Source organism: Nestor notabilis, unplaced genomic scaffold, assembly GCF_000696875.1.
Source record: "Nestor notabilis isolate BGI_N333 unplaced genomic scaffold, ASM69687v1 scaffold24426, whole genome shotgun sequence".
In the NCBI taxonomy this organism is placed as follows: domain Eukaryota; kingdom Metazoa; phylum Chordata; class Aves; order Psittaciformes; family Psittacidae; genus Nestor; species Nestor notabilis.
This window is the reverse complement of record NW_009932758.1, coordinates 24,536-52,453: the sequence shown is the minus strand read 5'-3', so window position 1 is coordinate 52,453 and position 27,918 is coordinate 24,536. Positions and strand designations below refer to the sequence as shown.

The 27,918-nt window shown below is 40.9% G+C and overlaps 1 protein-coding gene across 1 annotated transcript in view; it reads right to left on the bottom strand.

The window, feature by feature from the left end:
• Window positions 1-27,918, bottom strand: part of PAX3 (paired box 3) — a gene marked incomplete at its 5' end in the record, with an annotated part of 75,635 nt that overhangs the window by 23,249 nt on the left and 24,468 nt on the right. Inside the window, one exon of the mRNA XM_010016565.1 lies at window positions 1,601-1,806. Within this exon, the coding sequence (XP_010014867.1) occupies window positions 1,601-1,806 (206 nt within the window). The remainder of the gene's footprint in view (window positions 1-1,600; window positions 1,807-27,918) is intronic.

Sequence of the window (27,918 nt, the reverse complement as noted above, 5' to 3'; positions counted from 1 at the left end):
GTTCTGCTTTTCTTCTAGCTGTGGGTCATTGATTTAGAAAAACATGAACAAGGTCTTTTTCATTTTATCGTATTTTGGCACTGAAGCTAACAGAGCCCAAAACGTCATATCCTAGATCCCATTCGTCTTGCTAACAGAACTTGTGTAGGAAGTTATCTTTATTATGTTTGTGTGTGGATGATTTCTAGCGTTTGATTTGGTCTTACCTGACACAAGTCTATAGATGAAGCTGTTTTGCAAGCATTTCACTTCGTAAACATGTTAAGAAAAGAGTCATGCACCACTGAGTTTGCCTTCCAGACAAATTCATCTACACATCTGATTTTGTCACAGTCATAACAAACACTTACAAAAAATATGGTGCGAAGTTTTCTGCAAAAAAAAATGTTTAGCAGGTAAAACTGAAAAAGTCTGGACCTTTCAAGACAGATACGCAATAATACAGCCATGGTGCAATAGGTGTGCTTGTCTCAAAAAGTCAGAGGCATGTTTTCTATTGCTTATTTCAGTTTGCAGAGTCAGAATGACTGAGCTTCAAAGATCAAAACATAAAAATAGAGTTTTACCAAAGCAACTAAATTCACCTGTACCCTTGGTTAGATCACAAGTTACCATTACTTTCTCTTCCTTGATTAGATCACAAGCTACAATATTTTGCTTGTCACACAGCCACACATTTGCTTATGAACACTTGTAGTTCAGACAGATTTAGATGGGCATGCTTTTCCAAATTGCTCTTAGAGATCAAGTAGTAGAAGAGCAGCAGAGGATTCCACCTGAAGTATTAAACATTTCACAGGACATGCTTCTTTGCCATGAAAGAGAGAAGTCCAAGCCTGAACCTGAACTCTAGGGCACAGTTTATTCCAGAATTATTTGACTGCTATTTGCCTGGTTTTGTGCATCTGAAAATCCAGGTTCATGCTTTTTTTTTATTTAAATCATCTCCATGGTTTACTCCTTCAACACATTAGCTTGTTTTAGATGATCTGGTTCTACACAAAGTTTTGAAGACCTAACAGCTATTTGAGGGTTTATTTTCTTTCAAATTAAACTGATGGTGAGATTAAAACAGCTATTACAAGGTTTAAATCAAGTCAACTTCAAAAGCTAACTTAAAAGTAAACTGTAGATACAGCATCAGTAACCTTGCTCACTTGCATGGTTCTACAGACACATTGTCCTTTTTAAAATGGTTTTTCTCTCTTCTGTTAATGCCCGAAAGACCCAAACAACAACAGATGAAATCAGTTAAGTAACTATAAACTGGCACAACAGCTGACCTGATTACATGCAGAGTGCTGTCAAATGCATAAACCAAACTAACTGGGATAATAGACCTCCTTCTCCAAATGCTCAGTATTGTATTCATGGTAGGTATGGAACAATTACTGGGGAAAACGTAAGTTTTTCTTTCAAAGCAGTTGTCTTAAACAGTTGGAAACCCAGTGTCCATGTACAGCAAAACCCCCTGAGGCTGTAAACAATGTAGCTTTGCATTTTCATTCTATCCCAGAGTAGGATCACTTCAGAATACAAAAGGAATGACATGCTAACAGAAAAAGAAATTCCCTTTTTTAGGCAGCTTTTGAATACATACCTGGACACGAGCCTCTGTGAGTTTGGCTCTTTGAGCAAGTTCTTCCCTAGTATAAATATCAGGGTAGTGTGTCCTCTCAAAAGCTCTTTCCAGCTCTTCCAGTTGCTCTGCCGTGAAGGTTGTTCTGCTGCGACGCTGCTTTCTTTTTAAAGGTAAATCTGGTTCAGAATCAATGTCAGAGCCTTCATCAGACTGGGGTGCTGATGCTCAAAAAAGAAAAAAATGAGACAAAAATTAGCTTTATTTGAGTGGAAGACAAAAAGCAAAATATTGGATCAATCGATGACATGCAAAAGCTGCTTTGCCCCATGAACTGAGTTGGCAAACTTAAAAAAATAAAACAAATCAGAGTTAAATGTGCTCAAACAAATAAAAAACTGTCAAAAGTTCAACTATGACTTTAGCACCTTTTCCTGGGCCAAGAATATTGATAGATCTCCAGAAATCTTTTTGAGTAAATGAATTACTAAATTTCTTTGGTTTAACTCCTCCAGTAGTTTGCAATTATTTAAAAACCTGAGTACTGCTTAGTACCAAGCAATACGCCCTTGTTCCATTCCCTGAACTAGCAAACAGATACAAATATTTGTCACACCAGCATGCAGGTTGTAACTTAAACATCCCGCCTTTATGGATACAAGTCCATGAGACCTTCCCTAGAGATCCATAACTAAGGCCTTACTGCTGAAATGATTATGAAAGTGATTGCAAATGTATGGGGAACACTACTGGAGATTGTCATACACAATCAAATATTTACTTCATATCATGTGTATTATTTGTCCTACACTCTGAGCTGCATTGTAAATGTTTGTTAGTTTATCTCAGCACATTTAAACATCCCCACTTGTTTGCAAGTTACCCACATGTCTTAGGACTGCCTAATATAACCTTAGGAGAGGCCAGACAAGTATTAATATTAAAAAAGAGAATTTGAGATGCACGTTGCACAGACAACTCCTGTAAGACCAGCTTAGAACAATAGTTTGACTTGACTCTTCCAGTTACTAAAGCAGGGAGATTCCAGTGTATGTGACGACCAGAATTGAAATAAATTGGGCTGCACACTTCCATCGCCTTAGGTTTCAGCACAGAACACAGCTACACGCAGATGTGCTGATGCTCAACATCCAGACAACAGTCCATGATGTGACTGCAAAACAGCCAAGGCTATGCTGGATCAAGGGCCACTCACACCACATCCCAAATTGATACTTAAGGAAAGTTGGCAAGAAACAGATCACATACAGCACATCCATGACCCAGAAAGGGACTACCAACTCTTGAGATCACCAGTTTAAAGAGAAATCAGAAACAAAACTCTTTCTGGGTTTCATGGACATGGAGAGAGTGAGCTCACACACACAGAGACAGCTCTGGCATCATTGCTTGTTTTCCCTGTGCTCCGTGGGAGCCAACTGAGTTCCAGCTAGAGCCCAGTCACAGCTGAACCCATAGTTGTAGCTGTGAAGGGAGTAAAGCCTCTTCCAGCACCCGACCACATTCTCTTTCTCCAAAAACCATAATGAACTGAAAGAGTAGACTTCCAAAGCCAGCCTTCACTTGTCTCAGCTGCTGTCCCAGGCGACAAGCATTCCTTCTTGTCTGAGTCTTCAAGGGAAACCACCTAAAGAGGGCAGACACTCCCCAGTGATGCTGAAACTGCTTGTTCAGCAAGCATTGCCTCTACTACTTCAATAATGCCAACTAAATTATTGATATAGACATTGATTTAAAATAATCTTCTTAACATGATTTATTTGGCAGTAACTGAGAACACAAAGCCAAGAAGAAATCACTGTTTCTCAAGCTCCAGCTAAAGCCCCCCACCATGTTCATTTCTAGCTATCTTACATTTCCAATTTCACTCAAGCTGTTTGAACTAATAAATGCGCCTAATCTGTTTACTTAGTGCTACAGCATGAGAAAGACAAAATGCTTTTTCAGACAATACAGATGAAGGGTTTATGAATTTCTGTCTACCAAAACACAAAAAGAACAATTACTGCTAGACCAGAGACTTTCATGTGAAAGCTGTCTTCACTGACCAGATGCCATCAATATCTTGAACCCAACATACACAGAACATCAGGACAACCTCTCATAAAGCTCAGCACTGATGTAGCGTGAAAACCAACTCCCAGAGTCTTTTACTTGCATGGAAGTTTTGCCCCAAGTAAAAGTCTGGTTCTTGAGAACATTGTCCTCAAGAACAAAAGGGGATCAACACAAACATCCTATCCCAAACAGTTCAAGTTCATTCCTTAATAAATCGATAATCTGGAGTGTCCCAAAATGAACATAATGTATTGTCTGAATTAATGACAAATCCCAAAACTTCTCAGTTGGGGTCCCAAGCGACACCTGCCAAGTTACAGTCCTCCAGGACAGCTTCATACTGCTGGTTCAAGAATAAAAGCAGGATATGTTAGCCTCAGATACAAATCATGAACATTAAGCAGAACAGTTGTGCTGACAAGCTAGTCCAGTGGAAGAGAGCACACCAGCCATGCTAACAGGGTCATATTGGCTAGCACTGCACTTTGACCATACCTGACCTGTGGTAAGATCTGCAACAGAACTCAGGAAGGTCCCTTTTGAAGACAATTTCTGTGACAAAAGTTGCCTTTGATTGTGTAGAATGAGGGTTGTTTTTTTGTTTTTTAAATTAAATAGTCAAATTCCCAGATGTCAGGAACTCTTTCAATATTCTCTTTCAGGCTCTACATGTACATATGGACTTCTTCAAACATCTACAGTTATGCCTATAAAAAACCAGCTTAAACTGTCTCATTCAGAGTGGATATTTATCGTTAAGTGTCTGAAGTGAATTCTCTCACTGGCTGGTGGAAAGTATCAGGAGGCCTATAATGATCTTTCTAAAAATGTTTTATAAAGACTTAGCAAAATCTTGTGGTATTTCCCCACACCTTGCATTCATGCAGCAATGAGAATGTAGAGCTGAAACATTGACTTATTTTTGTTTTTCAGTTTAGCTTTACATTTCATTATGATAGGTATAAACGCAAACCAGTCAGCAAAAGCTGAAGCATCTGAGAGTCCACTGCAATACATCAAGTGCAAACATTTAGAGAGAAAGTTAACAAAATTAAAGTAGGGAGAAAATGTATATCAAATGAAATGGCTTTCACATCTACCTGATTCTTCTGGTGTTGCCTTTCACCAGGCCTGGCTGCTATGTGCAGCTTTATTGAAGTCACTGAGTTCCTTTGAGTTCTTTTGTCTTGTCTGATCTGCGATATTAATATCAGGCAAACATAATCTTAAATTATAGCTATGTGTCTGTACTACAAACCACACTTTTTATTTCTTGCAAAGTCATCTTAAATATTATTAGTTTCAAGGAAGTTTTTATTCTTATTTTTTCCCTATTAAAATACCTTTATTAGACATTTATATAGGTGAGAAGCCAATCAGAGCACTGGCTAAGCACATTGATTTGGCATACCTCAGCCTTTACAAAAGCAGTATATATTCTATATATGCTCGATAGCCATAGCACATTGCCCTTTGCTAAGCAGTATGTCACTAACAGATCCACTGACTTTTACGATACAAAAAGATACTATTCAGCACAAGTAAAGGTGGTTGGATTTTAGATAGGTTGTTTCTGCCTCCATCACCTCCACATGCACATAGTACGTGTATCACTAACCTTTACAGTTGCCCTGATGATCTTAATACTCCAAACCCTCCAGCTATAAATAGGAGCAAGGAGACTCACTAGTGCCCTGGGAGATCTGCGGCCAGACCCCCGCGGTACCCACCCCCCACCCCCCCGCTTACTGCACAGCTCCAAATGGGAGAGGCAGCCAAAAACACTACCAGTAGCTGAGCCGTGAAGTTTAATTAAAGAAGGAATTACAGAATTAAAGAGCAATTATTTGTCTCTTAACCCCGTGTGACCCGAGGAAACGTTGCATGCCGATTATCACCACGACACACAAAACAACTCTGCCCTGTGTCACAGGCACTCGGTCACCTGGAGCTCTGCAATGATCCCGTTTCTAAATGCCGTAAACAGACACGGCAGGGCAAGAGCCGAACAACAAAATAACGCACAAGAGGTCATTCTGTGGGTTGTTCTTCCTCTCAGCAAGACATTTCATTCGAATAATTAAATAACAAAAACATGACAACCATTTAAAACCCATACATTACCGCTGCAGCACAGCGCACCTGAGGAAGGCAGGCAGAGGTTATCTTTTTGCCACCTGCAAAGCCACAACTTCTCTGGTAATAGCTCAGTCACTGCGAAATGTTAAGTAAGATATTACGCAGCCTCTTCCTTCATGTGTAACAGCCTGGGGTCTGCCCTAGATAAATTATCTGGCCACGGATCTTGCTAAAACAAGACTGAAAACACAGCATATCAAAGGCCATGGAGGCTTCTGGTGGTGGTTTATTTGCCAGCTACCCTTCCCAGATCTCCTCATTTCTTTATTTACACATGGTGAATTCCGCAGGCTCTCCCCCTTGTGCCACGTCTCTACTCCTTAAGGCCATGGCCAGGGCATCCTCAGCCCTGGGGGAGCGCTGGGGGGCAGCGGGTACCGCGGGGCTGCTGCCGCCGGCTCCCTTTCACACCAAGGGAGAGGCGAGTGACCTGCCTCGTGTTTACTCGGGTGCAGGCGAGGAGTAGTGCAGCAGGGCCGCCACCCCCCGCACAAACCCACAGCAAATGACAAATGACACTTTCTCTTTGTGATCTTTGGGATTTTTGTTGACTTATTTGGAGGCTTTTGTTGGGTCCTAAGAAATGGCCTGTGGCTGAGGCCTATTCGACCGATTTCCACGCTCCATCTGTGGTATCCATCAGCAGGGCCTTTGCCCGCATTCAGGGCTCTGACACCTGCCTGGCAGGATGCGGGAGGCACAAAGGAGGCTGCCGCGGACGCGAGGGGGGCGGTGGGGAGGGCAGCCAGGGTGAAGGGGATGCACAGCAGGGGTTAATCCGAGCCACCCCCTCCCCAAACCTCCGCACCTGGAGACGTCCCTCCAGGACTGCCTCTCCCGGCCAGAGGTAAGGGGCTCAAACGCAACCCTCCATCATATTGTGGATGAATTAGAGAGGAAAGGGAGGGAGGGAGAGAGGGAAAACTGCCCCAGGATGTGGGCCGTCAGAGTCACTCCAGGCTCTTGCTAAACAAACCTCCGGCGCTGTCTTGCTGCGAGGGCTAGGAGCAGCAGTAGGTGGCCAGCAGTGCATTCCTCCCTGGATCCTTGTTTGTGTTGGGATAGGTTTTCAGCAGCTGGCGATTTAACAGTCAATGGGCTAGGAACATGTCAGGCATCCTTTCTTTCCTCAAAATATAGTCCACGGGAAAATAAAACTGCACCTTTTGTTTCCTATTGATGGCCTCCCTCTTTTTCCCCTCGCTGAGCAGTTCCGTTTAGGAGCAGGCTCATGTTTGCATCAAAATGTAATGAAGACTCTGAAGCCAACCAACTACCTCATTTCCAACCCATCGGTCCTTCATTTTGCTGTATTTGCCTGGGGAAACATGACTCCAGGCTCGCCTCTCCTCCTCCTCCCCCCAAAACCTCACTATCACAGCAAGGAGCCATTAAAAAGAAAATGCGCCCTGCCAGGTCCGTGCGAATCAAAACAGGACAAATAAACTCTGACACTCAACAACTCCCCAAGTGCCCACTGCCCTGGGTGGAGACTACAGATTAGTTATGAATATGGCAGGCAGCAGGGGATGAGCTCGGGGGGTCTGGAGTCACCCCTCAGCCACCTGTGAGCTGTTTTAGATGCCACTACCAAATGCTGTGTTTATCCAAGATAAAACATACTCCAAAGATTAGAAAGAGCATCCCTAAATTTTAGGTTGTGGTGCTCCCACCAAAGCAATTTGGACTCAGAGCTGTAATTTTATCCAACTCACTGTTTGCTTTCTGTGCTTCACCATCTGCAGGGGAAGAGGACAGAGAGCACATTTCGGCACCCTCAGTTTCACCTTGTTAGGTCACAGCCCAAAATTTGTTAGCTGTTGGACTCCTCTTCTTTGACACAAAAAGAAAATTTCAAGAAACATAAAGAACAAAATGAGAAACCACAAAGTATTTCCCAGCGGGGTTAAGATAAGACATGCTAATGTAGCTACACACTCCTATTTCCCTGTTGAAAAGGAAAATTTAGGATCAGCAAATATATAAGAAAATTCCTAATTTTCCTAGAAGGCAACAGAACATCTATGTCAAATACTCAGAAGTAGTAAAATTGCTTTTAACCATTTCTACCATCATTTTGACTATGAAGCATCAAAAACTAAGAATAGAAACCAAAAAGCAAGCCTCTGTTCCAAACACGAATATCGCTCATCTAACAAGGATTAAGTCACACTTCAATTACCCCTTTGAAAACCGCTGCTATTTGCAAAGGGCATACTTACAAAAACATTGTAAATGGCTTTTTTTTTTAAACTCCACAGTCACTGCACAAAAGTCTGAAGTGAGAGAACGAGAGAAGTGGGGAGAAAATACGTTGCTGTTTAAGTAAACTGATTAATAAGAGTAATTAATTGGTTGCTGGAACTGGAAAAGAGAAACTCCGTCTCCTAAGCTGGAAAGTCAGCACAGAAAGGGAACAACCACCATAACAGTGATAAAAGTGATCTTGAGAGAAGTGGATGGTATTTTTATTTTGTTTGGGCTGATTCACATAGAGAAATGTGCTTTGTACGGCAAAGTGAAAAGGAAAACAGTAGCTGCAGTAAAAGGAAGAAGCCAACAGTGACTTTTATTTACAATTACCAAGAGACAGGCTATTATTGACCATATGTGCCACAATCGCCCTCCTTATCATGGGTTGGCCATCATGTCCATTGGGAGCTGTTAATGAACTGGGTAATTGAGCTGCTGACATGTGTTACCAAAACAAAACAATAGGAAGAAGAGACAAATGAACATTTTATTTGCCAATCAGAGTAGGTTCCGCTTTTCAGAGAACTGTGCCTAAGTAAGTGGCTGAATACATAAAACAGTGCATTGAAGGCAAGCAGATGCATGCACAATAATGGTTAACTGACAGCCTATGGCCCATCTGTGCTTAACATTTTGTTAAAGAAATTACTTGACTTGCTAAAGAGACAAATCATACAGCTGCCCCAAGTGCTGCATTATAAGAGATAAATCATTAGCTAAACTGTTTCATGCTTAAAATGACAACGCATATTAACAGTTATGCAGGGACATTTTGTCAGCACAGCTTGATGCAGTTATAACTTACAAAAAATGTGACAGCTCATAGTTATTCAGTGATTTCAACTTAGAAGAGAATGACAGCACTGTGAAAACAATTTCACCGCACAAACAATAGACAATTCACAGGCTCTTCTTTTTAAAAATGTATTTAATTTTTTTTTGAATGATGAAATAATATGGAAAGAAAAAAAAATGGCCAATGTCTAACTGTTCTGCACCATTAATCTGCTAGCATGTACTTCATTCAAAACCACAGAGCATCAAAAAGGAACACATTCCATTTTAAATATCAAAGCCTGCATCACCAGCACTAAGAATAAATGGCTAATTCTCAACTGTGCATGAAAGGATAAAGAATTTCTAGAGTGAAAGGAAGGGAAGAGGAAACTGCAAATACAACTACAAAAATCTCTTCTTATTCCCCCACCTCCTCTTCCAAGAAGAGATTTGTTTTGTTGATACAAGTAACATTAAAGTACTTAAGAGCTTTGCATGTGGGCTTGATTCCACTCCCAAGTTTCACTGCTGTAAATTTGCACTGGGAATTATCAGCGTTATTATTCTTTCACATTGAAAGCTAAACATAAAGGAACTGCAGTTACCACTCAGATCCTATTGTATAGGTAGTACACACAAATGCATGTGTGTATAGCCCAGGAAACCTGCCCAGCGAAGAGCAGAACAGACCCATCTCCTCTGGACTGCCTCACAGACCAGGACAAGCCAGACCCTCAGCCAGATTTACCTGAGCACCTGCTCTACCTGGGCCAAAACACACACACACACACACACACACACAAAAGTAACGTGATTTGGTAAAACTCATGTGGGTAAGAAGTCTGTGGGAGCTTTCCCCATCATTTCAGAAGCTGGTGCCCACATAAGGGTTAGCTCAGGTTTAATGGCTAAATGAAAGTTAAATTGGTAGTTTTCCCCATGAAAACAAGACTGCCTTGCTGACTTCATACAGTCTCTATTCACTGGCCTCCAAGGATTACTCTGTTGTTATAAAAGCAAAGCTGGATCCAGGCAAGCTTTGGCCCTTGCTCCATCATTCCTAGTAGATCCATGGAAGGAGTTCAGCAAGAGGGAGCCAGCCCTGTGATAACCCCAGGCATGTCAAAGCACTCCAGCACGAACCCGTACAACCTCACTGTCACTGGACTCCAAGTTACCCCAGACCTTCTCTCTGAATATAGCCTATTGGCTCGGAGAGGAGGGCTTTCTGAAAAGCACAAAGAACAATCACTAGCACGTCCCATTGATTTTCACTGGGATCTCACGATTGCTGAAGTCTGGGGTCTTTTCCAACCCTTCCCACAGGGAGCATCTGTAGCAACGTTGCGAACACGAGTACTGTCTTTAAGCATTGCATCATCTTCTCACTTAAAAAAAAAAAAAAACAACAAAAGACACACAAACTAGGAGGTTTCAAGGGAAAACTTACAGAGGACAAAAGAACCCACAAAGACAAACACACTACCAAGAAGACCACCAAAACCAACTTTAGCTCGTAAATTTAGAAAAAGGTGAAGTAAACTAAATGCTCAAATCCAAATGAGTTTTGGAGGTTGATGTTTTAGGCTATACTTTAATATGAAAATCAGGGAGACTTGAGAGGAAAGCTAATCTCTCTTGTACAAATCCCAGAACGTACTAAGAAAGGATTGGCATCATGTCTTCAAGCTGGTATCAGCTGATGGAAGAGCTGATTGGTAACCAATTAAGACTGAAAACATTGAGTATCCCAGGAGATGGAATTTGTCAGCTGAGAAATTAAATAAAGCAAATGAAGGAGTCTCTGGATAAATACTGAGACTGTATTTGCGAGCTAAAGTGCTGCAAATAATTGAGCTGTCAGCAGTCTTTCCTGGGGTAGGCAGAGTGGATTCTTCAGAATTAAAAATAATCGATAAATTACATTTGTCTCAATCCTTTGCAATAACAGCATGCAAACAAAGCTCCTAAAAAGTTATACGAGATCATCAAACTTACTGGGCACATCAAGAAAAAGCTTACATATGCTTTTCATAACCAGCTCTGTTTCGCTTCACTGGGCTTTGACCAACTTGTAGCATTGCTAAAACGTGTTTAAAGACAAAAGAAACTCTACAGGTACCTAAGGTAGAAAATCATGAGACCATTTTAATACACATCCTATCTCTCTCAACTAGTTCTAGCACCTGAATTAATACCATCCTTGATTCAAAAAAAACGAACCACTGACAGAACAAGCTGTTGTAGATAGCTTCATCTCAATGTCAACATTACAATCCTCAAAAGTCTCTATGGGAAATCAAGGCTATCACCTCTTATTAAACCCACAGCTGCAGCCAGACCACCCCTCAAGCCACTTTTACCCATACAGAACTAAACTGAGTTATATGACCATCTCAGGACATAGAATGGCAAAAATATTTCCAGACTTTTTTTTTTTAAATGGAATATTGTATTTTGTCATTGAATGCTCCATTTCCTCTAGAAATCACTTAACTTTGCAGAAGATTTCTGGGTTTTTTGTAAAAGAAAACTAGGAGTGCTGACTTTTTTTTCCCCTCCAGACTTCAGGCAATAAAACCAAAAAATTACATTTTTCATCAGATATTTTTCCTGTGATCAATATTCCAGGGTACTACCTACCCCTGCCAAATGCTTCTTTTCCAGCCAAATCTGTTAGTAACTCAAGGTCACTCCCATCACAACTACATAAGAATTGGGGTGCTGACCTCAAAATCCATCATCTTCTGTCATGGGACATGATCCTATTGGGTACTGAGCCCTCCAGTCCCACTGGTCAAAGACAGTCTTTGCCTTTACGGTTGTTCAAGTATTTGGGATGAAAGGACCCCACAATGGGCCAGGCAGTAGGATGCTCAGCACCTCCTTGTGTTACTTCCCAAGGGGTTTTTCATTCCCAGATCCTTCCTTGGGTACCAGCACAGGGGGTGCAGGAATCCTTCGTGCATGAAACTTCCTGAAGCACACAATGCTGCTTCCTTCATGACAGTGCCAGTGGTGCCATTACAGTAATTGACTTGAGTCCATCTGAGAGCCAGGCGCTTGCAGATTCTCCTTGTTGCTTGCCCTGTAGAGTTTGTGTACCAATGAACTCATGGTATCATCTTTTACTGTCACCTGAGAGCTTGTAGCACAGCACCTACACATAACTCAAACTGCTTTGGTTAGGTGAAACGTGAGCAAACAAACCTCGCAGAAGCTATGATAGCTCATAGATGCCACCTGACCGTACCATATTACAGATGCTAAACAGACATGAATTAAAACAAGACATTTTTTACTTTTTAAGCAGGCATTGCTGAAATTAAACTGAAATTTAGGCAATTAAAAAAGAAAAAAAAGGTTTCATGCACACATACAATGCAATAAAGAGATTAACACTGCAATTGCTAATACTGAAGCAAGGTATACAGCTTGCTACCTGTTTAAAAGAAACGTGGAGAGCTTAATTTCTAAAGAAAGCTCACAGTTCTTCAGGCCAGTAAGAAAACCAGAACACAGCCCAACATCAGCCAAGCTCAGAGCGGTCAACAGAAGGGGCTGATATGCCACGCTGGGCTGCAGCCAGCCCTGCAGCACCTTTCCAACACAGAAAATGCATCCAGCTGGGAGTCACTCTCGATCCATTCTCTACACCACACACACATGGAATTCCCATACATTTGCATTTACGTTTACTACTTGTTGGCAGATGCTGATTAATGCCCTTCAAAACACGCAAAAGTGATGTTTGCTGGTAAATGCTTAATGGCAGAGATATCAAAAATTATTTGACTAAATATACACACAGCTACATCATCTTTGAAACCTCTACAGATATTAATAATAAATTTAAGTCTCTGAATTATTAGCAGCCCTAGAAACTGAAAAAGTAATTCTGCACCAATTCTGGGAAATACACATGTGGCTTTTCTGAACTATTCCGCCACACACATAAGGCTGCAGCAGTGGGATGCCTGGTGGTATATCCTGTAGGCTTTCCTTGGACACTAGCATTGCAAAACATATTTTGACTCATTTCTTTTTTCCTGCCTCCCACAATATTATTTATTTTGAAAGACTACTTGTTCATGAATCAAAATGAGATGAAGTTTTAATTGATATCAAGCCCCTTTAGATAGCTCTGACTAACAGAGATTTAAAATGAGAAATGAAACGCCTGTGTTGATAAGCATGCAATCCACAGCATGCATGGAGCACAGCTTACATAATGCTTACATTATTACACCAATATAAAATGTCAACTGAACTATTGTCATCGCTGTGTTAATTTTAGCAGACTTCACCACGGTACTTCGCATTTTGTAGATGTTTAAAAGTAACTATGATTTTACAGACTTCCCTAAAAAAATTTTACTGCAAAGCATTTACCAGAAAACTGCAAATTAAACAAAACCCAAAAATTAGTTCTGTGCACACACGGTGCTATACAGGGATTAACACTGTGATTTGCTAATAACGAAGCAAGGTATACAGCTTGCTACCGGTTCAAAAGAAACAAGGGGAACCATGGTTTCATTAAAGCCAGGCAAATTAAACAATAAATAAGATTGCCTGATTGTGGCAGGGGGGAGAGGAAAATACCTTCACTCTATTTTAAAATAGAATTCCTACAGGCACCTAAAGGACTGTCTACACCACTGTTTCACAGCCTTTATTTAACGCACGGACAACGGCAGTCCCCAAGAGGACAGTGTGTGAAACGTCTGCTGGCTATAACCATTCCTGCACCACCCAGGCTGCAGGGTCAGTCAGCCCCAGCTACTGCGCAGCTTTTGGCACAGGGTTGTCATGAAGGTTTTCAAGGTTTGGGGTCCCCACTGCTCCTTTTTTGAGGGGTGGTGTTTTGTTTCATCACTGTTTTATTGGGTGGGGGGGGGGTGTTAGATGGGTTTTTTTGGGGGGTGTTGGGGTTTTAAGTAATTAAAATCACAGTTTTAATTGCCACTATGTATATTGTCTACCTCCCAGCATTCTCTAACACTGTGCAACGTAGTGGAACATAAGATCATCAGGGGATTTTCCTCAAAAGCATAGGGTAATCTTACAAATAGGCAAAAATATTTAAGAGCCTGAAGAGAGGGATAAAAATTTAAACTGGAACTTAGATGTTCATTCTGTTTCTAACAGCCTCATGGATTTGAGGCTGCTTTTGGCCATTTAGCTCATCTACTCTGTTATTATTAACAGCTATGAAGCACTATAGATCCAACACTACACCTCTGCTACGCATCAAGCATACAGGGTACCTTCTGCATCCCACCTGCAATAACAGCCTTCTGGGTCTGACACTCAAGACGTGCAACCCAAGGTGCCACATCCCCAGTTCTATCTAGCTTCTCCTGATTATTTTTCATGATTTTCCATTCTCACACCACCTCACCCTGCCTTGCTGTTTCCAAGTTGAGCTCACTGCTCTTCAGTCTTGCACATTCTGTTAAGACTAGCAGCAATAATAATCTGGTATGAAAACAAGGAGAGACTAGAAGATAACTTTAATTTTATAAAGGCAGAGGTGTGATGTAGGATCATTGATATTCCAAGCACACAGATCAAGGCAGTACTATGATATATGAACATTCCATGTAGCATCCCTACAACATAAGTAGCTGGAGTTTCAATGACTTAAAGGGACAAGAGTGTCTTAAAATAGTATTTGAGTCATATATAAGGTAGAAACCACACATACTATCATTCATTTGCTCCTTGCTATTCCCAATGGTAGACACACTGAAGAATCTAGTTCTTCATCCAAAGTATTAAATGCAAATCTCATATTTTAGGTGGTATCTGAATCCAGCCCCTAGATTCAGATGTAGCCATCAATCACCCACACATATCAGGAAGTTCCACACACACAACATGCAAGGTAGATGTTCTTTAATTTAGTTCCTTTTACCCAGATGGGAACCCAGTGAAACAGCCTGTGCTTTTTTGGAGCATGAAGAGGAGTTTATTGTTAGATGATCTCCCATACACTGAAAAATTAATGGCTTTACCCTCCAGAAATTCTCTAAATTAATTGGTCCCAAACAGATTTACAATGTTTAAAACAAACAAAAAATAATACACTCAAACATAAGAATTCAGGAAAGTTGGTAAAATGCCTAGTTTCTTAGCTACAATCTTTCGTCTCTCTTAAATCAGCTATCTTGGACTGTTAGGCTGTAGGGTTAATTAATAGAATCTATTTAAAGATTTTCTTTTTTTCCCAGAGGTCCTCAACATTACAGGGGTAAAAAGAGGGGGATCTGGGAAACACTGTATGTTAACTATAAAACTATAAGAATTCTGGCCCCTGCTTCATCTTGCCTTCTGCTGCTATTGCACCGCTGAACTAAGTCCCTGTTTGTTCCACAACTAGAGCACCAAGTGAAGAATTATATATGTGATGCTGGGTTCCCAGTACCACAACAAGTGAAAGTCTTAATAGCTGTACCATTAAAACATGTAATGAGAGCACTTTCTTCGGTGGGAATAATACTAGTGCTCCTTGTTTCCAATTTCTCCTGAAAACACTAAAATCCTCCTGATACTTTACCACATTCAAAAGCAAGAGGGTTTCCTGAAAGCAGAATTTTCACAGCTCCAGTGTTTAGCATTTGCCTGCCATCGTATGGAACCATAACAGGTCCTCAAACAGAAGCTTGGGTTTGGCTGCATGCAAGCCGTATCTCATGTTTAAGTCCAATCTGAAATACAAATAACCCCACAATGAGTACTGAAGAAGTACAACCACTAACACGCAGCGTGCCTCCACCTGCCAATGCAGACAAGAAGTACATGTTTTGGTGGGGTTATCTAGAAGTCTAGAAAAGACAGATATTCAACACCCATAGAATTTCAGCAAAAGATATGCACTTCATTTATTTGACAGCAGATTTTTAAAATGTTCATTTTTTCCTCAATTCACACCCTATGGCTTGTGAGATGCAATTCTTTGGCTGCTCAAATCCTGCTGAGATCCACACCAAAGTATTAAATACAGATTAGGAAATTAAAACCTGTGCTGCAACCCAGCCAGACAGAGCCCAGGGATAGGGCCAGACAGATGCCTCAGATGCATATGGGGGAGCCTGCCAGAATGAACTCTGCACAATAGCAGAGAGACAGAAAAGAATAAAAGCCACATGCTCCTAGCCAGCCTCCTGTGTCTACAAAGGAAAACACAGATCAACTGAGAAACAAGCTCTTTACAGTTTTTTTTAGGTTTCCCTTTTATTGTTGCAGAAGCAGGGTAAGGATATCCAGGATCCCAGGTTTAATGCTGCCCAAAGGGTATCACAAACCACAGAAATATAAGAGCTACCCTGTGGGGCCTATATTTGTGGACTTTTTGCCTTCACCTACTGTTATCCAAGTAATCAGTGTTTCTTTATCCTTGATAGCACATAATGTTGTGGTTTTGGGCTCACAGTAGGAGCCTAGGACATCCATTGTCATGATAGATATCAGATTATACAGGAATTCTAGAGAGGTTTCATGCTGTAATAGCTCACCAATCTCTGCTGCAGTTTGGGTATCAGTGGGATGAAAACGTTGCTCATCGTAGAGCTCAAGAGCCTTCATCTCTGCTTTAAAGTCTAAACATGTCTGTCATATGCTTACATCATTAGGTCCTTTTCAGAGAGACAGCTGAAGATCTGTGTTGGTACAGGTCCCAGCACAGTGGCAGTCCATGAACAGGGCTTCTGTTTACCATAGCAATACAAATAACAACAAGTGGCTGAGCAACAGATGACCTGGAAACATTTCAGATGTCTTCAGTGACAATTACCTTATTCAGACACTCCAGTTAGACTTCCCAAATCTTGGTCTAAGGGCAGTTACCAAATAATACCTTACAAACAAACTTTGACCAAGGTCAACATTGAGGTCAACATTCACTTAATTCAGAGATATATCATCATATATAAATGGATTTACCAACACATGCAGGGGATAACTTCACAGTGAATGGTCACATTGTGATCTTCAAAGAAGAGCCTGCATCTGTCATTAAAATAACAGTCATGTTGTTCTACTAAGGTACCAGAATTTGGATTGCTAAAATCCTTGCACTGTTTTGAAAGTCTCCTTCAAACGCCAGAATTGTTTTCTAAAATTGAAATATCCATGGGTTCTTTTGTTATTTTATTTTTTTAATTTGACTATTCAGGAAAAAGAGTTTGCAGAAATGGTTCAATCAAAACAGTCTCCTTCCCATGCTTTGTCTTGCTTTTTAATTCCCGCATCACGCAGAATCTTTCCCATATTGTCCTATATAAGGCACAAAACCAGTAGAAGTTCCACTGAGATTTTCTGATCATGATCTAACCCAAGCAAAATAATTAAAGTTGGGGTCTGTGTGAGGAAGAGTCTAGACCATCTTCTGATCAACTCCCCGTGAGTGGGACATTGTTGTCCATCTCAGAACAGTCACATATTTAACTAGACTGACAAAAACAAGCATCGTTCCATCCAGGAACATTACTGCATTGGAGACTTGAATTTTCATTACAACCTGGGACCATCAAGGTTCAGTAGAAGGTTTGTGATCTTTCTAAGCAAGCCTGGACTTTGTTTTGAATAAAAAAAATGGGCCTATTTATGCTTTTGCATCAAAGTCATGTGAAATGTGTGGTTTTGCATGGATTCAATTAGAGACAAGCCTGAGGCATAAGAAGTTCAGATCCTGATCTGGATCCAGACCCACCCAAAGCTGAGGGACATTTAGACTAAGGCACTTGGTTCTTGTCCATCTCCGATTCCAGCATGAAAACCAGGCGGGACTCACTTTCAGCAAACCCCCACTCCTCCCCAGATTTTTTGCAGCTTTTCCAGCTTGATATGTCAGCAGCAGCAGAAGGGTTCCTATGGCTTCTGATGGGATCTGAAACCCATAAGACACTGCTTGAATCCCTGCAAACCAAAACCATGGCATCTTCCCAGCTTCACAATTAAGCTTTAAGCCATAAGGAAAAAAGAAAACCCAAATTAACAGTCATATCGACAGTTTTATAGATCCCTGAGGGCTCTGTCTACATCCAAAGACGACAGTGGGGATTTTTTAAATTAAAGTGAATTAGCAATCAAGTTCCTAAGGATTCATTTAATAAATTAAAGGACAGAATTCAAAACAATTTCAAAAGTAATCCTTTGGCCATAAACCATTCTCTCTGTACAGTGGAAAAATGGAACATTGACATTCTGATGCTTGTCTTAATTGACATTCAGTAATTTTCCTCTTTTAAAGTAATAGTTTATTACATTAGTGGGCGTCATCTTGCAGCAAACTGATGTTGCCATCAGCTTCATTAAGAGCAAGATAAGCTCCTCGTTACTTTCTGGTAAGGCCAAGTCTTATTTGGTTAATTTTTGCAACAAGAACTAGGGAGAAAGAATTCTGAACCACTGAAGGAACCAAGATTCCCACCATCCTCCTCAGCCTTTGAGTCCACCAACACACTGAACAAACTTTTGGCTTTCTGTTTTGCACCCCACATACAGCATGGTTTCAGGATTCTGTTCCCATGACGTGGGGTGAACACTCAGCTCACATTAATTAGCAGAACTCCATCAGGACCAGACTCCAGCGCAAAGTATTTTACAGGGCTTAAACTCACAGTTTAGCAGTACAGATATTCTCACAAACAAAGTTAAAGTCAGTCCAGCAAACTCTTTTGAGTGTTTATATCAAACTCAATGCAGCTACCATTAAAAGTGACGACTTACAGACTCCTAAAATGCCATTCCCTTTAATATGATTTCCTATGGTAACACACAATTCATTGGAAGGCCTTTGCACCTATTTAGGAACAGACAGACTTTCAAATTAACTTCAGTGGAGCCATGACAGATTATACCAGCAAAGGTTCAGCTGCTCTGCTGTTTGGGTATGTTTCTAATTGATGTCATTTCATGCTTTCAGACCATGGTTGTAACGTGGTGAGGAAGGAAGTATTTGCCCTTCTCCTCATTTCACATTTCTCCTTCCAAGCTTTCTCCCCCGCCTCCCCTATTCTGTGTTAGCGGAAAAAACAGAATCTTGTTAAAGTATTTTATGAAAAATGGAAAGAGAGAGGGAATCATCTGTCTCTAGAGGGAGAGGCATGTGGTCGTGGCACTTGTTCAGGATGCTTTACAGGAGAGACCAGCCGTGCACTGGACAGTCTCTGAGACCAGTAGCTCCTTCTCCATTTTCACTCTTTGGAATGTCCAGTGAGTGCTTAAAAACAATAGATCAAAAACTAACCAAAGAAAAACACATCTGTCTTGCACACACCCAAATAAGCCCAAGCATTTGAACTCAGCTCTCCCACACCCCAAGCAAGCATCCTAATGCCCAATAGGTAGTAGTTTAGCAGATGAAGTGGAGGAACTCTGAAAGGACCCACAGAGGTCTGGTGACAACTTTTCCCTCAGCACTAGGGAAACATGTCCCTTCCTTAAGGCAGGGAGCTGCCCTGCTCATAGCAGATAGAACAGGCACTTTCTCCTCCTACTTCCAATCAGGAATTCCAGCTGGAGTCAGGAAACTTCTCCTAGCTCCCAAGAAAAGTCTGTTTTGTCCAACTGCCAAGGCCTGACAGGAAATGTATTTTGTCTAAAAAACATTGAAGCTTGTCTGTTACAGCTCAAGCTTCTTTCTTCATATATTTTTACCAACACAAAATTCAGAAAGATTTACCAAAAGATTCAATTAAGAGGCTGGAACTACTCTGGTATAACTGCACTGAAGAGCAGCAAATTCATTACTGTTTTCAGGAGCACACCAAGGTTTCCCATTATGCTAATTGATGTCTCTGGAGTTTAGGACTTTCCAGTGCACAATGTTATGTACCAAATGCACAATTGAGGGCTACAATAGTCACACTACGCAGATTAAAAAAAAATAAAACTAACAGATAATCTCTTTTCTGTCACTTCTTGCCACACTGCTTCTCTGAAACACCCATTATCATTGTACATTATATTCTAATCGCCATTCAATGCAAACATGATCTGGTTTAGTGAACAGTCATATTTGTTATTCCTACAGTTACGCTCTTCTCTTCTCCTCCAAAGCATAAGCAAAGTTGCATCGTTCAAACCAGTCTCTTTAGAAAGTCACGCAAAGTGCCTCCTAAAGGCATCAGAATAACAGTATTTAAAAGAACCGTATTCCATTTCTTTTTTTCTTGCTTGTTTCAATGGGGAGCATCTTAGCGTGGAACTAAGATAAGTCAACACCACGAAGCACAAAAGATCGCATGGATTTTCTGCAGCATGGGCTTGTCAAAGCAAGCAGGCAGCCTTTGTGTGCTCCAGCACAGCGGGAGCATTCCTGCAGGTCTGAGTGGCGGAGCGCCCCCGGCCGCGGCTGCCCTGGGCGCCGGGGTTCCCACACCCAAGGCGGTGGGAAGAGGAGAAATCGGAGCTGCAGAAGCAGCGTTGTAAATGGGATGAACTGGTCAACATGCTTCTTAGGAAATGCATGGCTTCCAGGAAGAGTCACGTGGAAAGATTTACAATACTTCCACATCAAAGGGTTTGATGTTGGCTATACTGGTTCTTTCAAAAGAAAGCCATGTTTGTCCCCTATAGCATCTACTGACTCAAAAAAAGAGTGCAAAGACACTGCTGGGAATCCTGTATGTCCATACAAAAGTATGTTTTAGCTTTTGATTTAAAAAGGAAAAAACCCAAACAAAACCCAAACAAAAATAATTTAAATAGAACCCCCACTTTCGTTTGCTCCATTGCAGATGCCACAATTTAAGTCTCAATCTTGTAAAGTGTTCTGATAAACTTGCAAGTTCCCCCAGTTAAAACTTCATATTTCTGTTTTCATTTAACACCTTGGACCAAGGCAGCTTTAAGGCTAACGCCTATGTTAGGAACGTCAATGCATGACCCTCCAGTACACACTGACCCAAAGATAAACTTTGACCTGATGTTTGCTAATAACACTTCTTCTTAAGATGCCTTGTTTCTTTTATGAACTACTGCTTGACTCTAGGATCTAGAAGCTGACATGCATTAATATACATCTCTGGGTGCCCTTTGACTTGGCCATCAAGACCCTTTGACCCCAGACTTGATTCCTAAACCCTGTCAATTGTTCTCAAGTGGAAAAAACTTATTTTCTAGCAATAATTAATTTTGGTCATGTTTTAATAAGAATTTCTCGTCTTTTTTAACTTGCTCTTATTTGAACTTGGGTATAATGGACCATTATTTATTTTAGTGGTTTTCCAGATTACAACAACAACAATAAAAAACAAACTTAAAGATACTCCTTTAGAGCTTAATCCTTTGTTTTCAAGCTTTGTAAAACTCCCAGTAATACTCAAATGCCTTGATGTTTCAAAAAAACCCACCCCATGAACAATAATACATTTCAAAAGCCTCCTTTTGTCCACTGCCTTTCAGATTTAGCTGCGTATTTCTGTAGCTTCATAACTTGTTTCAGATAACTCTACTTCATGCTTCAGATGCAATCCCACAGCCATAAAAGCCAATAGGAAAACTTCCATCAATTCCCACGCTGGCAGGATCCAGCGCCTCGGCTGAAGCACTCTATGCCAATTTTTAGCCAGCTCTTGACATTTTTAGACTTTCTTCTTGAAAGAAGAAATTTCTGTGTCTACACAAAAAAGTAGATATGTTTATATTTATGTGCATTTATATGTACATATATTCCTACACTCTGTACCCTCTGCCTTCTCTGTACTAAAGGAGAGGGCAAGGAGCCCACCACCAGCCCATCCCCGCCATCTGAGGCACACTGCTGCTTCCTGGTACATTCCGAGATGGAAATTTCTAATTCCTGGAATCATGTTACATTATGGCAGGAATTGCTGCACTTCTGCCTGTTTTACATCAGGACTGAGAGATCGCACAAAGAGAAAGAACGCTTTCCAGCGCTTAGATGATGTATCAAGTGTACATCGCACACATAGCATTATAGCAATCAGCGTCTGCTAAGGCATACCATCAAATAAAAGGCCTGCAGTCTCAAGAAGGAGCACTGAGACACAAAAAAATGAGGGGTTTGAGCAAAACGAAGCAACTAACCTTCATTTTTGTTCATAAAATGCAGTATGGCCTCAGCAATTATGATGTTACATTCTTAGAGCTGCTCTGTTTTCTTGCTAGACAAAAATATTTCCCAAAAGCTCCAAGAAAATTAAGTTAAAAATTAAGTTTTATATTTTAAAAAAAAAAAAAATAAAACAAACAAAAAAAACCCACATCCTTACACCACAAACCAACAGTCACTGAAGAAACTGAAGGGCAGGGACACATCAGGCAGTTGCATCAACAAGCATAGACAGGAGCCTGTTTGATAGAAGACGAGCTTAGATTCTGCTTCTTGCTGTTGCAAGGTGAACAAGACTCCAGTTTGAGGTGGTGGGATAGCCAGATAAGAAATGTTGTGCTTCCAAGCATCCCACTGCCCCTTGTGGGGGTGGTATCCCATGCACTTGCCCCACATCTCAGGTCCCATGGCCAACACATGAGAGCAGCTCAGGGCAGCCTCCAGCCTCAAGGCACGCTCACCCCACAGACATGGGGAGCTTTGTCATACACACAGTGTCTAGGAAACCCTAGGAGGCAAGCAGCAACAATCAAGGGTTGTTTGGGATCCTGTTTTGTTGCTGGGTTTTGAGGGGTTGTTTTTAAATTCCTATGCACGTCTGAAAAGACCCAAAATGCTCTTTCCTGCTTCCAGGACAGAACATACCCCAAGTAACGTAGGTTTTGAACTAGTCTTTTCAGGGCTTTGGGCCAGACGGCTCCCCTGGTTCAGGCAATCAGACAGATTTCTGTAGGACTAAACCATGAGTAGAAACTCCTGCAGCAAAGAAAGGAGACCTGTTACAGGCCCTGGCAGGCAGCATCTCTTCCACTGACACACTTTGAAGCCAGGGCTTGCTTGGTTTAAAACCAAAAGTTAAGGAGGAAGCAAAGCTCCCTGAAGCTCATGGAACTGAGACTGAGGCAGGTATCCTGACTCTCCAGGATTCCCCAGAACAGGGTATTAAAACCTGAAGTTGCTTATTGTTGTTATCAAATAACATACGATGCACACCATGGGATTTTAATGTTTTCTGTTTTCTTTTCCTGGCTCAGCTGACTCCATCCAGTCATCCTTTCTTTGCTTCATTTGAAACATGAAGACAACTGCTTAATTTTTCAATCCTATGCTCCAAATTTTAAGTTAGCAAAGCCTATTAAATTGATAAACTACACAACAGAGTGGGCAACACCCCTGGGATGTGCACTAACCTTCCTTCCTCCAGGCAAATACAGCTACCCCCAGGAAGTTAGAACAGAGCACTTTCCCATTTGCAGCAGAAGAAAGAAGCTTAGATAATATTTTGAAACACCTTGAAATCAAAGAAGAGAGACAAGGAAACCAGACCAGCTGGTGAACTACACTAAACAGGACTTCCACTGCTGTGTATCCTGCTCCAAGTCTAGCTGGAGATATAGGCAAGACAGCCTATACCAGACATGGCTATATGCTCCTAGAAATCCCCTCTATTTTCAGCTGATGCAATGATCATAGTACCATAGAATGGTTTGGGTTGGAAGGGACCTCCAAGATCATCCAGTTCCAGGCCCCTTCCGTGGACAGGGACTCCTTCCACTAGACCAGGTTGCCCCAAGCCTCGTCCAGCCTGGCCTTGAACACTGCCAGGGATGGGGCAGCCACAGCTTCTCTGGGCAACATGTGCCAGTGTCTCACCACCCTCACAGGGAAGAACTTCTTCCTAATGTCTAATCTAAATCTACCGTCTTCCAGTTTAAAGCCATTCCTCTGCGTCTTGTCACTACTTGCCCTTGTGAAAAGTCTCTCCTCAGTTTTCTTGTAGGCCCCTTTTGGTACCTTAAGTTTGCCTCATAGCTTTCTCTTGTCCAGGCTGAACAACCATAACTCCCTCAGCTTATCTTCATAGGAGAGATGCTCCAGCGTCTGATCATCCTCATGGCCTCCTCTGAACTTGGTGGTGCTTTATCAGACTAGATATACTCAGAGGGATCCTTATAAAGCCTTATCCTCATCAGGCTGTAATATTAATAAAGTGCACTGTAAGGGGAGAACCTTTTAAAACCAAACAAAATAAATTCATGAATTTAACTCCAACAGACTATAGATAAAACCCTACGGACACCAGGAGGGACCCATACAAAAGAAAGAAGTCATTGGTTCAGTACAGTTATTCCAGCTGGAATTCTTAGACAGTGAAGTGTTCACATAATGCCAGTTTTTCTAATATGTAGCTTTGAAACTATGCTATGTCTGACATACACAGGAATTCCTCCTTTTTTCTTCTCCTTTAAAAAGAAAAATAAATATAGTGGCCACTATAAAGAAAAAGTTGGTATTTCTTCTTGTATGATGGCAGAACCCTTCATACAAGCACAACCACACTGAATAGTCTTTTAGATTATTTGTTAGCCTGAAGCTCAAAGGAGGGTGCAACACAGCAAGGAAAGGAAAGAGAAAAAAAAAAAGGAAAAAAGAAAAAGATTCCCCCTGGTTAAAATTTAGCATGCAAGATCTCAACAAAAGTGATTTTTGACTGTGCCAATGCTTTTGTTTTCTCAACAACAGCAACAAAAAATGATTTCTTCTTTCTCCCCCACAGTAAACCATTACCAGCTGTTGATGGAGTATCTCTTTAACACGCGTTAAGTCATGTTATATATTCTCCATTTAGCATGTAAAAAGCATTTTTTGCTACAAATCCTTGACCGCCTTATACCAATAACTCCAAGAGTATCGCTTAATCTTGTTATATGGCTTAAGGTTTACTAACGCAAGTGGGGTTCCAAACAGGATCGTACTGGAGACTCAAGTTACCTTTACACAAAGGTGACTGCAGCATCATGCTCAGACCTATGCAAAGGCTTTTGGCATATTTTGCCCTTACAAAGCAAGAGCCTCTTTCCAACTAAATTCCATTATTCATTTTAAGAAAAGAAACAGGTAGTTACATAATGTAAAACTTCGCATGTTTCGAGATGCTTCTCACCATACACTTGTGTTCATGTGTCCATTATTACACAATTCTCTGCATCAGCTGGACCAGGATTAGAGCAGTTCTCTCACAGTGCATTTCTATCTCCTTGTTTCAATAATGGTGACAATTCAGTGCAACTATGAAGATAAACTCAGGAATCTTGTCTTACGCCAGGACCTTAAAATATGCCTGCTTATGGGCACGTCCATTTATGCAAATAAAATTGTGTATTTGTTTTGCATGTGTAAATTCAGGCCAGTGGAAAATTAAGCCCCGTGGGGATAATTTAACCAACAATACAAAGAAAATTGTGAGGCAAATCTGAAACTTTGTCCTTAACTTACCCTGTTAGGGCAAAATAAGGCAGGAATCTCATACCATATGTGCAACAGCTCTTAGGTATGACAGCACACGTTAAGTAAGGAGAGTTGCAGCCTCAGCTCTTAATCTCATTGTTTATTGTGGTTTAAAGTCTGACCCTTAACACTATATGTGGTTTAAAACTATATTTGGACAAGAGAGAGTGAAAATTACTCTCCTAGGTTCATAAATGTTTGTCCTTAAGGTTTGTTCCAGAGGAAACCATGTGTGCCTTAGCTTTCTCCATATGCAAACCCTTACATGATTTTTAAACATGCTAATGCTCACGCTCTGCATCTCAGGTTAATCACGAAGGGTTTTTTGTTGGTTTTCTACTAGCAGCTTGCCTACAATCCACCAACTCACCACTCTTTATGTATATACGTTGAATAATTATGAAGCAGTGAGTATTTATCACCTTTTCTGAGCAGTAAGCAGAAAGAAATACAATACTATTACTTCCAGCTACTGGCTTTCCCAAGATAATTAGATAACACAGTGGACTGAAGCCTTGGTTAGTCCAATGCTGTTCAAGTTAAGTGATTGACATGCCTCTGTCTGGCTGCTCTATTAACTGTTTCATTTTGTTGCTATTTGCAGTTTGCTTGGCTAATACTTCGAACAAATACAGACTGTTTCTTTAGCCCCTTTTTTCTCTTTGACCTTCTCCTGCCCATTTTCTTTGAGTCACTTCAAACTGCCTTGAAAAGGCCTGTTGAATACGCACAGTCCATCAGAGTCCCAGGTTCATCCCATTCCTTGCCCTGAATGCTTTACTTCAAAGATGGGCCGCATTCTTTAATTGCCCTTTGAATTAATATCAAAGGGTCACAATGCGAGTGCCAAAAGAGAAAGAGGCTTTAATGAAGCAAAGAGCTGCCATTCATTTGCAGATAAGCACGTTTTTATGCCTGACTGGTCACCATGGCTAAATGCTTCATGAAGAGGAGGCAGGGCAAGGCAAAGAGACTTTTACTTAAGTGGTGATTAGTTCAAACAAACAAGAGTAAACAAATAAAAAACAACACAAACATCCCAACAACAGAAAATAAGTTCATATGGCTGAATGTGTTAAAAAACAGCCAACATCCTATTGTGCTAATAAGGCCACTAACCCTTCGCAAAAGACTGTGGTTCAGCTCTGCAGAGCTCCAGCTCAGCCTCTGCTCCAGCCTCCTTGTTTCCCCTTCCCTTCCTCAAAAAATCATTTTGGGGGTTAAACTTCCACCCTTAGTCTCGGACCAAAGACACAAATTGTTTTCATACAGTTGCTTCCAGAGGTATTAAAAAAAAAATTAAATAAATCGCTGATTTTGCAATAGGACATAAAGAAAAGGAATCAGCAAGTTAACTTTGTCTAATTTTCTCTGCGATGGGGCATGTTTGGTTGTATTGCATTTTAGTGCCTGTGAAATAACAAACTCTGTACTTAATTATTGATTTACATTTTGCTAATGCATTCAGTACTGTGCTAAACTGTGTGAGTGCCCATCTTAATTGCTTAAAGGTCTCCGATATTTTGTTTTGAATTTTAGTACTGGGGGATTTTTTTTTTGGTTGACTGGCTGGTTTTGCTTATTTGAAACCTATGAAGCTGCACTAAGAATACTTACTCAGCTTCTCAATCCTACCTATGGAGTCTTCTATTTTCACTTTAAAATACCAAAAATATAAAATTAAAATAAGAAGTTTCAGTTTGCATTGTAATGCAATTATAGTCACAATGCAAGTATACAGAAACAAGAAGTTCACAGGTGTCCACTTTATAAAATCTGGCTTGCTATTTATGGACTCAGATTTCTCTTTGCACAGAAATAATAACTTACTTAACAAATACAAGATTGTTTCATTGCAGTAAAGTTATCCCTCCATGAAAGAGGATTAGCTATACTCATAACAGTGTAAAAGTGCCTTATAAATGCATTCACGTCAGGAATTGTGCTGGTATCACCCACAACTAACAAGGTTGTAGGGGTACAAACAGCCCAGAGAAACACAGAATACATTTTTAGCCCTACTTCTTCAAAAAGGATTCTCATTAATACTGCGTACACTAAAGCCTAACCCTGTGTGTAACCTGTGACAAGACTTTCCCTTACTGACACTTCCTGTGATTTATGTTTTTTACCCCTCCACTGCTACCCTACTCCTGCCTTGCTCAGCAAGAGAGCTCATCACCCTGATCCCGGCTCTGAATCTTTATTACTCACCAGAACGTGAAGAACTTTGACCTTAAACATCCAGCTGGAAACTCAGTACTGACAAACACTGGAAAATCATCTTGCATTTGTGGAGAGAAGCAGCATAGTAATGAAAAAAAACGCAACAGAAGAGCGGAAAGGTGTTAGCTGCAGAAGAGGGACAGAAGCAACTTGGAAGTTTTGGTGCCAGCATTAGCATCTTTTTCAGAATACAAAGCCATATGCTGAGCAGACTGAAAGGAAACAGCTCAATTGTACTGCCTTAAATTAATGCTACTACTGAAACTTTAATTTGGGTGTTTCTTTGAGCTAGCCTGATTTGCAATCCTACTTTAATACTAGTCCAGATGCTAGAAACTCTGGATTATCTCTGAGATTTATTACAGGAAATGTCCAACACCACCAAGGTTGCACCATTCTTCTAACACCTGGTGCTCTTCTGTTTCTGAAGCGTTACATTTTCCAGCACATTTTTAAAAAAGACCAAAAACAAACCACTAGTTAATTTATTTTT